General features: G+C 40.2%; 2 protein-coding genes across 2 annotated transcripts in view; both read right to left on the bottom strand.

The window, feature by feature from the left end:
- faf1 (Fas (TNFRSF6) associated factor 1) overlaps window positions 1-17,395 on the bottom strand; it is a 1,021,784-nt gene that overhangs the window by 298,130 nt on the left and 706,259 nt on the right. The gene's annotated exons all lie outside the window — the stretch shown is intronic.
- The window catches only part of LOC123970683 (voltage-dependent R-type calcium channel subunit alpha-1E), a 91,411-nt gene that overhangs the window by 37,685 nt on the left and 36,331 nt on the right, over window positions 1-17,395 (bottom strand). Inside the window, exons 5-6 of the mRNA XM_046048891.1 lie at window positions 2,896-2,999; window positions 1,679-1,837 (exon numbers count right to left, since the gene is read on the bottom strand). Coding sequence (XP_045904847.1) covers window positions 1,679-1,837; window positions 2,896-2,999 — 263 coding nt within the window. The remainder of the gene's footprint in view (window positions 1-1,678; window positions 1,838-2,895; window positions 3,000-17,395) is intronic.

Here is a 17,395-nt window from a genome sequence, read left to right as displayed (position 1 = left end):
TTTTCTTTTTTAATAAATTTGCAAAAATTTCTACATTTCTTTTTTTTTCTGTCAAGATGGGGTGCTGAGTGTACATTACTGAGAAATAAAATGAACTTTTTTGATTTTTGGAAAATGGCCGCAATGAAACAAAGAGTGAAAAATTTAAAGGGGTCTGAATACTTTCCGTACCCACTGTACATTAGATACACACTGATTCTGTGATTTTATGCTCTATGATGCTGTTTGGCATCAAAAATAGATCTAAAATGTGTCTTTTATATCTGTTCACGATTCACAACCATCTCAGGCCCTTTCTATAAATTGCTCTCTTTTGATTTATCCATGCCATCAGCATGTGGCAGAGGTGTTTAGACAATTTCCTGTTTTGCAATGCAATTCGACCTTGGCTTAAGATGAATAAAATATCTGAATAAAGGTAATCACAGGATGTCACTTTTGGCTAGCAACACAAATGGAGAAGTATGAACTATTGCATGTGTATGTGTGTATCTGAACTGGAACATTGACTTAGTGCACAAAACTAATGGACTCCCCATTTAAATGTGGACTAAAATCCTAACACTCACATCTATATTTAAACATCTTTGACCTCCTGTCTGTGTGAAATACCAGATGGGAATATCTGCACATGTGTGAGTGCAGGCGTGTGATTTTGTACTGTATGTAGGGCACAGAACACTTTTTCAATTGTAATTATACATGTTGAAATAAAGATGACTTAACTTCTCCAAATGTCTGCTCAGATTCACGTCTTTACTGCTAGCATGAACTATTGCAGCCAAACTGATACATTCAGGGTTCAAGTTATAATCTGAGCTTCGTGGGGGTCTCTATTATACTAACTAACGTTACCAGCGGGGTGGTGGTGGGATCATTGCTGATTCAACATTTCCCTCTCTGACACACATGCAAACGTACAAACACACACCCAGCAGTCCACTACTTGCCCCAATATGCAACAGTTACGTTTCAATAGCCTGAAAAATCCCATCAAACACTATTTATATATTATATATTGCTTAAGGAGAGACGCAATTCCGCCCATAATGGTAGGTAAATATTAAAGTGTTATTATTTTAGGCACTGCTGGCCGCATATTATCATATGTAGCACTGTACTATTTGGAGGATGCATCAAAATACTAAACAAATAAGCAGCAGTCAATACAGAGAATACAATTACAATACAACTGAGTTCATGTTGACGGGTCGCAGTCTCAACCTGTTAGGTCAAAACTGTGCGCACCATAGAGGCTGATGGTGGAGAAGTGCAGCCATCCTGTCAGTCATGCGATGCGGAGCGTAGTTCATTAGGAAAGTATAATTTAAGTTAATTCATCTTTTTAATGTAAATAATAGTAGGTACTAATTTGTGATTCAAAAGAATGGTTGTTGATTAATGAATTAGTGACCACCCCAGATGCTTGATTTTACCGCTTCCATGGGAGCTCAGACCATCCGTATGGGAGCTGAGCTCCCACTGGCTCCCACGTAACTCGAACCCTGGATACACTTATATGAGTTTTAACATGAGCACTAGATATAGATGTAAATATTGTCCTGTACAGGCATACATCTGCATATGTACAGTAAGCATTACTATGCACAGACTGCATGTAATACGCAGCATGTACCTGTGTGTGCTATAGAGACATATGCAATGAGTGTGTCTGTACCCAGTATTCCAGGCTGTGGTTCGCAGGTGTGGTGCAGTTTGCCGCTGTAAAACTCCAGGCCAATGATGGCAAACATGAGGATTGCAAAGAAGAGCAGCATGCCAATCTGCAGCAGAGGAACCATGGCCTTCATTATAGACTTCAGGACTATCTGCAGACCTGGAAGTAAAGCACACAGTGACCAGAGTTAAAGTGAAAACACACTTCTAACAGTACAAATTTGTGAGACATGTTTGTCATAAAATGCAGTGTTTCAACCACACATGATTGGGATGAAAGGGTTCTTTTTAAGCTGAGCTAAAACGATTAGTCAAGTGATTGGTTGATCAACAGAAAATTAATCATTAGTTGACTATTTTGATAATCAAATAATCCATCCATCCATCATCAACCGCTTATCCTGCATACAGTGTCGCTGGAGCCAATCCCAGCTGACATCAGGCGAAAGGGGGGGTACACCCTGGACAGGTCATAATCAAATAATCATTCAAGTAATTTAAGCCAAAATATCAGAAACAGCTTTCACCTTCTCAATTGTGAATATTTGCTTGTTGTCTCTTATGATAGTAAACTGAATATGTTTGGATTTTGGTTTGGTCAAAAACAAAACAAAACAAAAAAGCAAAACAAGCAATTTGAAGAGGTCAGAGTGGGCTCCGAGAAATAGTGATTCTTTTGTTACATTCCCCAAGCCTAACTGGCCTGTCTAGACCAATATATCGTGGTGATATTGGCTTAGAATCGTAAATGCAATAAACATCACTGGTTAATAAATTTGTTCAACCTTTATTCATACTACTGTACTGACAGTTGTGAATGGACCAAAAGAAGATAAAAAATAACTCTGAAGTGTGTCTACCTTTGCAGACAGTTGGTTTGATTTCAGTTTAGAGTGTGTATTGTGGAGAAACAGGGACATTGTTTTTGGAAAGACATTTAGAATTAGATTTTTTTATATAGTGTGTGTGAGGACCACAAACTTTCATTAGAATGGAGGCTAAAACTTCTGAGCCGAAATCACACAACTTGGCCAAATACCACGAAACCTATGTTCCGAAATAGTTACCACTGAAGGAGAGAGAAAATTAGTTTTTTTGGTCTGGCTGACTTTCACTCTTAAGTTCTTTTTAGCATTAGTGCCCTATATTTAACTGAAAGGGAAAACTGTAGTCATTGTTGCAAAAAAAGATACTGATGTAATCATAGATGGTACTCACTGGGTATGCCTGAGACCAGTTTGAGGGGTCGGAGCACTCGCACCGCCCTCAGGGTCCTCAGGTCCACTGAGATGTTCATATGCGCCCCTGCTGCAGCCAGGATTCTACAGAGGTAAACACAAACAAATGTGCAAATGAAAACCCACACAAACAGCTGACAGAGACACAGAGCAGAATTGTCACCATCATGCAGATGCACATGAATGCTACAATTTTACGCTTTATAAGCCGTGTCGGCTAGGGGACTCACAGGCACATAAACACACTAAGGCCATTACACACAGCGTTGGAGGAGGGCTGCAGTGCTTAGATATGGAGTGTGAGGACGCGAGGGTCTCAGCAGGCAGAGAAAACAAGAGAAAACAAAAGGGATGTTTTTGAGGGCTTTTGGCTGTTTCCCTGTGTGTGGGAGGATGGCTGTGACAACTGCTATTTAAGGGGCGAACAAAGAAAGCAGCTCCATCAAGGGAAGGCAGGACACCCTTAGGCTGGAGAGCCATGAAACTCACGGACAAACACATGCGTGAACACACGTGTCACAAACACATCGTCCCCATATCTGCTCCACAAAGCCAGAGTTCTCCAAAAGTTTCATTTTTTACTTTGTGTTGTTTTGTCTGCTGCACGCTAAATACACCTCTGTGGCTTTCAGTCCTCAGACTGATTAGAAAAAGAAAAGAAGAGTCTGGTGACCCCACCCCCGCTTCCTCATTAGTCTGCCCTCCTGCTTCCATTTCTTTCTCATGTCTCTATATCCTCATATCTTGCCCTTCAACTATAAAGCTCTCTCCTCTAATCTCCCCCTTCCCTTTCAACCTCCTTCACAATTACACTTGCACCTCTGACTCCTCTGTTTTTCCATTTCCCATTGACCTGAACATATATTTACTCAGCTATTTACTGCACCTGGATGCTGAGTGAAAGATAGATGGAAACGTGAGTTAAAAACAAAGGAGACTTCACAAAAGGGGAAAAATGCCACGGAGAGGATGGAGCAGCATTTTCAAGACTTTGAAGTTAGAGATTCACAAGATTTAGCCTCTCCCATCTCCAAAACTTAAACTCATACCGTACTTATACTGAATGTGCACTGCTCTGTCTCAGTTGAAACCTAAATGATTGCTAAATAATAATACTCATTAAGTTCACTGTGATTGTAAAAAAAAGATACAGATGAAGGCAACAACATATAAAGGAAGAATTTCTCAGGAGATTGATAAGTGGATTATGTAAAATGACTGCAACTCTGTAAACACATGATTTATGTGCAGTAACATGTTAAAGAGCCATCTTTATGCGAGGTATTTCAAAGATAATAGCATAATTGATCATCACACAGCTAGAAAAACAGCAACCCAGACCAAATTACATTCATATAATACAGTGGTGAGAATTAGTCCTGTCTATAGTGTTATGGGACACAGAGAGTCATCTAGTTTAATTAAGAGAAGAAAGAAAAAGAGAGTGAGAGAGCAAGAGAGAGTGAGATTAAAATAGCTCACCATCATCCATACAAATATAGAAATAGAATTATCCTCATGAGTTTTACACCTCTAAATGTGCCCCTTTCCCCTCTCACCTCAGTCTAGTTGTTGTCTTTTCACCTTCCCTCCTTTTACTCCAATCACTGTCTCTGCTGCCTCCTGCCACCTCTGTCATTTCCTCCCCCACTTCCTCCATTTCTCAATCTTTCTGCAGACCATTAGTTAGTCCTGGCTGCTCTTTAGTTGTTATGGAGACTAGGGGATAGAGGGTCTAAAAATGGCTTCCTCATTTAGCCCACTGTTATTCAATGGATGTCCTGGGCCCCGTTTTCCAATAATGAATGTTTGCAGAGTGTTTCTGAAGAGTGGGATGCTCTTAAAGTCCAACCTGAACTACAAACCTCATTCCTATTTGCAGATGGAAATCAAGTTAAAGGGATTTTTGAGTTTTGTTGTTAACTTGTTTAAGCTGAGGTGCAAGACAAATTGCTGTATGTGTTCATGCTTGCAAAGAAGAAAGAGACATTAAAGCTGGGAAGATAATGTTCTCTTTTGTGTCTGTGTCTTGGGCTGCTGTCTGGAGGTCAGTATCACTGTCACACTAATAAAACAGTGGGAGCTACTGCTAAAGCCAGCAAATACAGATCAGAAATACAGTTTGATTGGAGATGCAAAGCTACTTTCTATATGTGTAGATATATACTGAACTATGCACAGGCAGGGGTATCCTTCAGAGGAAAAATATCAAATGTGTTCTCTGTTTTAAGAACTGATATTTTTGCTCTAAAGAAGATGGCGATGTGAATGATGTTCCAGTTTGACAAAATGTTTTCATGTGTAAATTATGCATAAACTTTCCCGAATTGCAGTAAAGCGCAAGTACATGTGCATAGCTGTTAAGAGCAGTCCATGGTGCTGAAGAGGAAGACGACTTCATAATACACTGTCTATAAACCATTATTAAATTAAACAAAATACATAACAAACAGCATTTTAAATGTTACATTACATTGTGAAAATATAACCTAATGTACAGTGGGAGCTACCTGCTTGCTGAATTTTTCTGTCCTTTCTCCTTAGGTGTATCTGGTCTGGTCTGATTACTAATCAACAATATGAGAGGCCATCATCTCTGCTCTCTTCCCTTCTCCTCTTTCAGTTGGTACTTAAATGTGTGTGTATATCACACACAAAGAAATAAAAGCGGTTACTTGCTTCCTCCTTATTGACCACTTGGTTTAACAAGCTTCTTACAGGCTGTTATGGTCAGGAACTGGACACTCTCTAATAAAGAATAGAATTAAGTAGTTTACCTACCCAGTCCATATGAGAATTAGCAATATTTTATGAATTTATATGAAGATATTGCTAAAAAGAATCCAGTAACCTACACTTGCCTCCATCACAGTGCTTTGCAATCATCATTATGAAAGCAATGCTGCACGCTAATGTTGTCTGGAGATTGGCACAGATGATGGAGGACGAGGAAGGTGAAAGCCAAAGAAACTGGCAGATGTAAATCAGCCAAAGGAAGCAACACATGGCTAATTTGGGGCAAATTAATTTATTTCCTCTCTGTAGTTTCCCTTGTCCCTAATGTAGGACTATTCATTTATCTGTGTATTGTTTGTGCTATTTTATGATTTGAATGGAATCACTCGTGGAAATAAGCACCATTTTATTTACAGAGATTATCGGTAGTCATGATGATAGTATAGGGTAAAAGTAGGGATTGGTACCTTTATGGTATCGACCGAAACAGCCCAGTATCGAGTAGAATCGAAAGGTCTCCATTTAAACCAATGCTTCATTCGATTCGAAAAAATTACTATTTGTATGATTTTGCTTGCAGCCAAACACGCAAGCAACACAACATGACTGCACCATAAAGGGTATAAAAAAACCATTTCCATGCGTGATTTTAACTGTTGCTCACCTTTGGCTGCGGTTTCAGGCATGTTTATCACCACAAACCAGGCTTTCTATTGGTTTCATCTCCTGGTGTCATTTAACACTTCTCTGTACATTTTTATTTGCTATTCACATCACTTGTCACTGATCACTGCGTTCCATCACATCAATTAAACTCTTTTGTGGTGCAGCAGTGATCAGCTGATTTTACTAATGAAGCCTCTGGCAGCTGCTTCAGATGTAGTTGGTGTGATCAGCTGGACGTGCAGACTCTCTTTTACAATGTTTGTGTCTTTAGAGTCTTTATTGTGGTTAAGTGACTTGTTTAAGTAGACTCCTTACTTGTTTAATACTTGTTCGTTTTTGGAGGAGGTTTGTGACTCACCAATGAAGGAAAAAGCACTCGCAGAGATCTTTCAATTAAATTTATTAATCGAAAGTTAACAAAATAATTTCCCGTCATTTACTTTCAACACACACATCAAAAAATTGCCTTAAATTCGTTTCCCACAACTTATTTGGTCACTAAACTATTTCACTTCTCCTCTCTCATTCAAATATAAAAATATTAGCAAGCTGTAGTCTTTGCCCATATAATATACCCATGAGGATGACCCAATTAGGATGAGGAGGATGTTGTATTTGAAACAAGAAAAAAATGAAATAGATCACTTTGCTTGTCCATAAGAACAATAAAAATAATAACTGGCTATCAATCAACTACTATGGCTTCAACAGGTGGCATTTTATGCAAGGTATCGAATGAAGTCCTCTATTGCTATCGGTATCCCTTTAATGGAACTGGTTTTGGTACTGGTATCGTAAAATTTGAAACGATACCCAACCCTAGCTAAAAGATTCAAAGAAATCAACAAATACAAAGAAGACTGTTCCCTCTGCCGGTGTTTAAAACATTATTACCATTATAGCTTTCTATCAGTGCACCAGAGGTAATTGTCAGTCTACAATCATTTATAAAAGTGTCTTAATTGAAATTCCTTTCAACAACAACCCTATCATTTGTGTTATAGCCTTATGGGGATGAGAAGGTCTTCGGTGTCGGACTGGTTGAACAGTGGCGGTCACTTCCTTAACTGATACATCTGACAGTTGTGCCTCGTGTATTTACAAGTTTATGAACAAGTTAATAAATTCACTTGTAGTCACCAGGAGCTGTCACACAGAAAATCATCTTTGTTCACCCTGCACGTATCTACAGGCGTCATGCGAGACACACACTGTAGTGAACTCAGCTGATGCCCTGGTCAGAGTTGTCAGCCATGATAAGTGAGTAAACAGTGACATACCCTGCAGAACTGACAGCTCCCTGCTGCGTGACAAATCTGTCGCGACAACCATCACGCTGTGATACTGATAACGTTGTGACTTATGCTCCATGTCACTGTCAAGCCGCTATCTATTATGATTTGAGTACACCTGACTATTAAGTGCAGAGCATGTGTAATTTACACCAATGGTTCTCAGCTTAGGTGTTGGCAGGAGAATTATGGTGTATCACATTTGAGGTGTTTACAAGCCAAAGTTTGAGAGCCACTGATTTGTAAATGAGTGAAAAACACATGAAGTACATAGGGTACAGTACTCATATATCTGTACATTATATGGACTATAACATATCACATGTAGTGCAACAGGCCAGAAGAAGAATAGAACTAAACACACATCACATTAGCTGAAAATGCCCAATAAACCATTGTCACAGCAGGCATTTTTATTAATATCAATAATAATGGTTCCGTTACAGCCCCTTCACACCTATGGCCCACCAACACAGGTTCACTTATGATGTCTGGTGAGACCACTTTTTAGGACTGTGTGGGTGTCTACAAATTAGGCCTGACTGATTCATCATTCATTCACCTCCAGTTAGTTTTGTTGCACCTGTTATGGCCGGGCAACTTACACCCTTATTATCTTATTAGTACATAGAATTGACATCATGTAATTCCCAGCATAGCTCCACCCATCTTAAACCTGACTGGAGGTCTAATCAATTAGGGTGTCTGAAAACATCTGTGTGGGTGTGCAGGTGCTTTAAGGGTCCCTGTGAGCAAACATGAACAATGTTAGAGCACTGGACTGGCTCATCTAAATTAAATAGAGTAATTATCAATGTTATCAATTACATTTGTGGTTTTCCTGCGATGACATGTCAAAATATCGGCTGTGAAAAAACATCTATTCTGGTGATTTCTATGTCTTGAGCTACATTGGAGGTCTTCTTTGTAAGCTATTTGTTTGCTATTTGAAAAGAAATATACCATACAGTATACTGTATAGTCATTAATGTTTTAGGGCGTACAATTCAGCCACATGACTTGCAGCCGATTGCATCAGAAGGAGAGAATCCAGCAGCAATAAGGACTATGGAGAAACACATACCATGAGATGTTAAAGCTGAGCTGGATAAAGTCCGGAAAGATAAAAACAAGCTTAATTGTTGTGTACAAAGAAACACGACTATTTTGTCATTATTGGAAACTGGAAGTCGTCAACTTTCCACCCTATTGAGGGCTTCTCTGATATTTACCAGCCATGACAGCTTGGCTGGTATTGTTTTCACCTTGTGAGTCTATGCACAGTTCTGTTTCGCCAAACTCACTTCTCTCATGTCACGTGCTCCATTGCACCATACCCACCTTGTGTTTGGCGTCGCAGCTGGTGTGATCCCATCATAAGATGGTCTCTAGAGTTTTTATTAATTTGTTTTGTTACACAGTGATGTGTTTGCATATTCCTTTACTGTTGGTTGTGCAGTTAATATCTTCTATTTCTTCACGCAGTATTCCTTTATTTTGATGTTAAAATCTTTCCTCACACAGAATGAACTGGAGAATCTGCTTGTCACGGGCTCCCACACATTTTCAGCAGCGGCTCAGTTGTTGCATTTAAGAGCATTTAAGAGCAGCATTTAGCATTAGCCCCACAACTACACTCACTTCTGACTGATAATATTAGCTGTAGTAGGATAACTGTGTATGTCCGTCAATAATACAATACTTTGATATAACGGCTCAAAAGAAGATTAAATACTATGACTGTAGATTTGACGTCATTTTCCTGAAGAGTTGATTTCACTGCAACATTTCAGTTTTGAGCTTTGATGAAGTTCATTTAGGCACAAGAAGCATGTTGCCACACAGTGAGTGGTCAACATGTCCTCCAATGTTGCACCTACACTGCTGCACAATCTGCAATCTGACCTCTCTGAAGCAGGAAGGGAACAGTTAAACAGAGTATTCATACATTCCCACCTTATGAAGACTTGTGATTCTGCAGGACGATGAATTAATATAATAATGCTCTGGTGGCCCACTGTACAGTGGGTGGTGTGCATACAGAGGATTGTCCTGACAGAATAAGGAATTGTGTGGAGCAACTCCTACAGTGCTGCTCTGGTTGGTTTAGTTCATATAAGCCTTTCTGCCTCCCACAGTGTGCTCTCTCATTCTTAACTCCCCCCTCATCCTTTTTCCTCTCTCTCTCTGAAATACACACTGAACCCCCTACATTCACTCACAAGATATTGAGTTTGTTACGCAAGATCAAATATTACTGCTCCTTATATCAATAGCCTGAGACACTGGCCTGCATGGCTTTATGTGAATCAGTTATCCGCTGTGTATCAAGCTTGCATATTGGTTTATGTGTCTGTTAGCTAAATGTTTGCTCTTTGGCCAGAATGAATAATTGATTTGGATAAATGATTTATTAGCCATCTGTTGGAAGAGAGAGAGAGAGAGGGAGTGAGTATGAGTGAGAAATGTTAATTTATTACAGTGCAGTGTTGAGTTGTTGGCACACCAACTCTAAGTCACAAAAGTTCACATAAAGCATACAAAGCCAAATAAAATTGAAAATCACAATGTTGAATAATATTATAACCAAACTGCCTCTATATAGTGTATCAAAATTAATAATAAAACCTGCCATGGGCAAGGCAAGAACACTGTTAATTTACAAAAGTCAAAAAAAAATAATCTCGTTATCCGATTTTCTTTGATGTGTTTATAGATGGAAATCGGAAATTCAAATATGAGTGTATAAACCTTATTCCTCAATTTTGCGGTGGGTTTTTTGGTGACCCGGAAGCTATGGTAAGCAGCCAGGTAAGCGGTTGTGGGCCTATGGCACACACCCCAAAGTCAGGAGTTTGGAGTTGCATATCTAATGTTACGAAGGTGGACTACAAAAAGCGCATCTTTGACCTGTGCATTCTTACCGTGTTGTTTTAATTCAGGCCATCGCAAGGTGGAAACATCCTATTACTCAATTACAAGCGTGAAGGGTGGGTGCGGAGGGTGCAGCAGCACCGCTTATTGACAGGGAGGAACACTGTGCAAATGACATGTAGGCTATAGACTGCATAATGGGCAGTATTGTTACTAAACGGCAACATAAAATACAGCAGGTTAGTACTGAATGCTCTGGTTGATATTGCAGCCTACTAATTTGATGTCAGCAGCTGTTTGCACTGTTTTGTCACGATTATAGGCGCTACATTGGTGTGATGCGCGGATCGGCTCTGATAGCCTACATCTGAATAATCATGTAGGCATAAATCATCCACCCGCACTCAACCCAACTAATGATTTTCTCAGATTTATCCCAACTCTACCGGCGCTTATAACTTTCCAGATGATTTCATTATTGTGTTGATGTATTAATGTTTTGTCTAAAGGTTTACTTTTATGATTAGAGAGGCTGCTGTCAGCAGTGTTTCCTATACGTTCATTTATTTGTGGCGGCCCACCACAATATCAACACTGACCGCCACACATTCATAATTACTGAAGTCCGGACCTCGGTGACCTCATACGGCCACTCTGTGTTGAAGGAAAGTGCGTGCCCACTAAAGTGCAATTTATACCTCTGCGTCAAATCAACGGTGTAGGTGACGGTGTAGGCTACGGGGCTATGCAGAGGCTACGCCGTCGCTTGACGTGCACCTCCTTCGACTACACGTTGACTCGACGCGGACCGTAAGCTCTGTGATTGGTCGGCTGGGTAGCCTCGCAATGCCTCCGAGCCGACCGGAAGTACTCAGCGCTTTAAAGTAACATTTACTAGCGGGCAAAACGGCGGCTGTAACATCAATATATTTGACTGCTGCAACCCGAGCTAAATGATTCGTTTCGCTATCAGAATGTGATCCATTCCGTCAGTAACATTTGAAAAGGCTACACCAGCCGCACGTATACAATTTTACCCCCATTTACATTAGCGGAACCTGGAAGTACAAACCGGAAGTTAGCCTGCTCGGCCGGCAAAAGTCAACACAGTGGACGCTGTAGCGCTACTGCCGACCAGCGTTTGGGGGTGTAATTGCAGAATGACGGACATACCTACGCACAAGTATAAATGCATGGCTACGTGCGTAGCCTACGGCGTACGGCGTAGGTACGCACGTAGACCCTACGTAGGAGTATAAATGGGCCTTAACAGTCTGTCAAGCGCGCATATAGGCTACAGCACCCCAAGCCGCTTACTGCTTACCATAGCTTCCCGGGTCACCAAAAAAACCCAATGCAAAATTGAGGAATAAGATTTATACACTGGTATTTGAATTTCCGATTTCCATCTATAAACACATCAAAGAAAATAGGATAACAAGATTTTTTTTCGTTTTCCATTTTTTTAATATCAAAAATGAAAACGGTTTGTTTTGGGTTTTTCATTTCCCTATTTACTAAAGGTAATTGGGAAACGAGATGTTTTTCTGTTTTTTCGTTTCAAAACGAAAATCCGTTGGCCGCAAAGTACACAGACCCCTCAGAAAACCCTGTGCTTTATTTAATGTCTGTCACTTTCCTTTAGGTCAGGATCTCTAAATGTAGAAATGATAATTTTTTTAATTCACCGTCAGCTATAGTCCCTGCATTCAGGCTTTGGGCTTGATTTAATCTTTGTGTCATGTCGGTTTAAACCAATACAGAATGTAAGAATAAGGCTGAGAGAGATGTGTTGTTTCACTACATTGTGTGGTGATCTTGTTGTTCTGCACTAGTCCAAATGTGTGGCCCTTAATTTGACTGCTCTGAGCACTGGATATATTTCAAACTACCTGCAGTCTCCTGAATTTCTCTCTTTGGTACACTTTCCTCCCCTCTGGACACACATCCATTCAATGTAGCTGCCTGTCAGAGGCACTCACTCCAATAATCCTCAACATCCTTGGCCTGTAACCAGGTAAACAGAGGAGATATGGGTGTTAGTTGCTATCTTAAAAGTCCCCAAACAATTTCTCCAAATAAGCTCTCCTTGAGACTCCCATATGGACTGTGTAAAAAAAAGAAGTCAGCCTTTGCAGAGAAACTGTGGCTGCAGAACACATACCTTTCTCTTGCCAAAAACACTGATAGTTGATTCTGATGCATCTTAGAAGACATCTGACGCTGGGTAAAACAAACACTTACTGCCATAAATACTGTATCCCCCAGTGCTTTTTAGTTCAGCCAGTAAGAAGAAATTATTTTAAATGAAAACCAGCCCGGGCGGCGCAGTGGTGCAGTGGTTAGCACTGTCGCCTCACAGCCGTGGTTCAAACCCCAGTTGCCCCGGCCTTTCTGTGTGGAGTTTGCATGTTCTTCCCGTGTCCATGTGGGTTCTCTCCGGGTGCTCCGGCTTCCTCCAACCATCCAAAGAGCTAGGTTAACTGATGGTTGGTTGTCTGTCTATGTGTGGCCCTGCAATGGACTGGCGACCTGTCCAGGGTGTACCCCGCCTTTTGCCCAATGTAAGCTGGGATTGGCACCAGCCCCCCGCGACTCTGTACACAGGATCATTATTTAAGATTTGATGTTTTTTGGCTATTTGGCATTCCTATCATTTCAGAGTGAAATGTTAATTCACTGCTGTTGTAAAATGACAGCTGTACACGTGCATTTGATATGATTATATTATTAAGATCAAAAACTAGCAAGTCAACAACTTTGCTAACACAGCCAAACATTAAGCAACATGAATTATGTTGGGATTAAGCCAGTTAAACATTAGTGTACATTTAATAATATATTATAATCATTTTATGATGTCTGTGCAAAAAACATTTCTTTGAGGAAAGGGACAGGAGACTAACCACAAGTGAACCTTAACCACAAGAAAACAAAAAGGGAAAAAGAGCACGACGAGTGTTACTTTTTGGCTATAACAACGCTGTTGACACAATGTACAGATAACCTGCAACCGCTGCTGGAGCAAGAGAACTATACAACGATCAGTATTTAATGTTTAATTAGGCTATAATCAAAACTCATGTTGAGTCTAATTTTCGGGACAGACAGGTGCCGTGCCAAGGTAGTTAAACTGTTTTGTTATAAAAGGAAAATTCCATACAAATGAGGCACATTAAGAAAACTGCTGTTTGGCAGAAAACATCATTTCTAAATTATTGTTAATCTTTCTAATCATTGATTATTGTTTATTACTTTTTCTGAGGGAAACAAAAATGCCACCACACTTACTACTCTATTTATGTAGACAGAAAGAACGCCAGCTCCCCGTCTGTCTTGCAGCCTTTTATTTCACAAAGGTCTCACCACCATCTGGCAGCCTCCTGCTTGATCACTCTTTTTTTCTCATCTTAGCTTCCTCTTCCATTAGCTAACATTACCTCCATAGAGGCTGCTGAGCTTGGTTATGCTGCCCGCTCACCCAGCTCCGGCTTGACACCAGCGCCACTCTCCACCAGCAGCAGCATAATGTTGCTTAAAACTTGGGTGGCAAGCTAGCCAACAAAGCTAGACAGCAACTGACTGTTGGTGTGTGACATAGTGCCATAAAGCATTACGCCATTGTCGCGAAAGGTATCTTGCCCAGGATTCCAATGCTACATTTTGCATTATCAGGTGGCCCAGAGTGGCAATTACACCATTCCTATACCACGCACAGCTTCTCAACCCCCTTGAAATATGATGACTTCGCAATGGGGTCTACACATTAGGGGTGGGAATCTCTTGGCACGTCACGATTCGATTACGATTCAGAGGGTTGCAATGTGATTATAAAACGATTATCGATGCATCATTTTTTTCTATAAAGGATCTCTTGGTAATTACTAAGCATCTAATTTGTGCATTAAAATCCAAAAGAAACATATTTAGCTTAAAAGGACTAGTTTGCATCCCTAATTTACTTCATTAACCTCTGTCATCTGTCCTCCAACACCGCAGGCACAAATGCCATAATGAAAATGAACAGCACACTAAACCAAGAGGAGGAAACTAAAAAATAAAATGAAGACCCTCTGTTAGCCAACTTTCTGCAATAACTATGCTAGCTAACTACACCTGGCTAACTACAACTTAGTTAACTTATCAAACTAAACTAGAAGACAAACCAACAATAAGACACAGAGAGACATACCTACTGTAAGTTCTAAGTAAATTACATGATTGATTACAAATTGGTTAGCTAGCTCACAACGATGTTTATCGGTTTGATGCTCTGACTTAACGAGGCATGACGGCATAACAGTGCGCCTGCGCAAGCTTGGAGAATGACGTATGACTTATGGAATTACTATAGTTATACGTCACCACCCCGTTTTTAACTGCTGTGCTGTACTTCTGTGAGTTCTGCCTTCTGCACTCTGTCAACTTGACGTTATCAATTAACATAAATAATCAGTGTGTAAAAACATTCCTGGCAACTGCTGCCATATTTACCAAAATGTCGCACTGGTGCTTTAAAGGTTTGATGTAGGGAGTCTTTAATTTTTGTCAGTGGTCAAATTTTTTTTTTTTAACTGCCAGACTTGGCCCACAGGCTGCTATTTGAATACCACTGTTTGATGGCATAACATCTCTGACACACATCCTGTAAGTTGTAATGAATCCAGTGTAGGGTGTGTATGGCAGCCTCTCTCACTGTGAAGTGAACAAGGTCTTTACAACTCTGTCTTGGTGTGTAGAGGGCACCTGCTGCGCCTCTATTTCTGTCTGTCTCTGAAACATGTAATTTCATTCTGAACTCTGTCTGAGGAGATTCAACACTAATTTAAGTTGTAAGAATACTGTGTTCCCCATGTACTTTGTTAAGCCTTTTACCAGAGCCTGTTCAAGAAAAAATGTCAGACTGAAAACTGATATACTACATGCATAAATCAAATTCTCACAAAAGGGTTATCTCCCTGAAATTCAACTTGCAAAGATAATTGAAAAATGTTCTTGTGAATTTCAGCTCAACCCTCTTTCAGTTTTAGTAAATTTCACTAGTTACTATACTGAATTTAATTTGAAGTGAGTCCCATCTAACATCAGGACTGCTTTCATCTCAGTGTTGCACCTCATCTTCTCTGATCAGATACGAGCGTAAAGACCCTCAACATTGTCTTTGTTTCACGGCCCACTCAGCCTCTTTATATGGGTAGAAAGATAAAGGGGGAGAGAAAGAGAGTGAGCTTGTTAGACCGTCAATTTTCTCAATACCATCATCACGCACTGACTTAATTCAAGATCACAGCTAAAACACCACTTTTACTCTGAGGATGTCTTTTTAAAGTCACTGGCTACACACACTCTCTCTCACATACTCTCTTCTTCGTCTTATTCACGTTTCACTTTTTTGGATTTGTGAAACAAAGGCTCGTTGAAAAGTGAAAGAAAAGAGTTGCCAGTGCTGTACAGTACTCTGCACACAAACACACAAAACATACATGCAAAAAGCAGGTGTATAAGCACATTCCTCCATCAGATTATAAGAAAATACAAATCTGTCCTGGTCTGGTCTAATTGTAAAGACACTGACCAGAGAAGCAGCAGGACTGGAGCCAGTGACAGCCTGACCTGAGGCGGGGTCCTCAGTCACCACGGTAACAGCTCAGGGGGACATATCCACCCCTGTTGTGTCTGAACTCATCAATCGATCAGACAACAGATGGAAAATAAGATTGGAGAGGACAGGTCTGTTCGTGTATCTGTATGTGTGAGGTTGATAGTCTGTGTGTGTGTGTGTGTGTGTGTGTGTGTGTGTGTGTGTGTGTGTGTGTGTGTGTGTGTCAGTTTGAAATAGCCAGTTCTACCAGGTGTATGACTGCCAAACAGGCAGAAGGTGTTGTTGGCTAAAAGACATGCAGTAGTGGCACATTGGGTTCCTTCACATGAGTGCACAGAAACATGCAGACCCACACATCAGACAGATTGTGGTTTCAGCTTTCAACGAGTCAGGTACAGTGACAAGTTCATGATAATATCATACAAAATGTGCAGCTAAACCATATCAGCACTGGCAGACAGAAGGAAAGATAGATAAAGGAAAGGAATGAAAAGGATATTAAACAAAACAAAAGGAAATAAAAGGAAACAAAAGTAAAAGGACAGGAAGCGAAAGGCAAGAAAACAAATGGAAAGGAAGGGAAAGGGAACAAATAATGGACAGAGGAGGAGCAGGGATAGAGTTGAAGAAAGGAGAAAGGAAAATATAAATACATGTAGGCTACGAAACTCATGACATTCTTGCATTTGTATAGCTGACTAATATTAAGAGTGGTGTGATCCATGTCATGCTTTCGTGCTAGCTCTCCCTCCTGGCTACCAGTGGTTATAGAGTAGAAATAAAGCCCAGTGAGGAATAAAGATTGATTGCTGCTGCATCTCTCTGTTCACACAGCAAAGAGGACACTGCCTGTTCTGTTAATTAACAGTGAAGGGTCTAAAACTAAAAAGGCTTATTTTAGCCACATGAAACTGCTGCTGTTAAGTGATTCCAACAGATTAAAGGAAGGCATATTGCTGTGTGAAAAGCAGCAATATAAAGATATTGTTCATGATGTACTGAAAATCAACACATCTTGAAAATTCAAACTAAATGCAAAGTGATTTCTGCAGTTTCATTTAGTGGAAATTCTTATTTACTCTTAAAAAAACATGTTAAATAATTCTTTGATCTGGATTTGATCTTTTTGTGTATTCAGTTGATATGAACAGTAGAATAAGCTTCCATTTCCAAAGTAAAGAGGAATCTGGACAATCTTGACAGATAGATTTGGCAGACATGTCTGTGTTCCAAAAACTATCCTGTAGATAAGAGAAAAGGTTGAGAATCTCTTTTTCTCAGTCTCCTCATCTTTACTGTCATTAACTCCC

Source organism: Micropterus dolomieu, linkage group LG05 (genome assembly GCF_021292245.1).
Source record: "Micropterus dolomieu isolate WLL.071019.BEF.003 ecotype Adirondacks linkage group LG05, ASM2129224v1, whole genome shotgun sequence".
Lineage (NCBI taxonomy): Eukaryota > Metazoa > Chordata > Actinopteri > Centrarchiformes > Centrarchidae > Micropterus > Micropterus dolomieu.
Note: the sequence above shows the minus strand (reverse complement) of the source record. Positions and strands in the feature narration are given on the sequence as shown.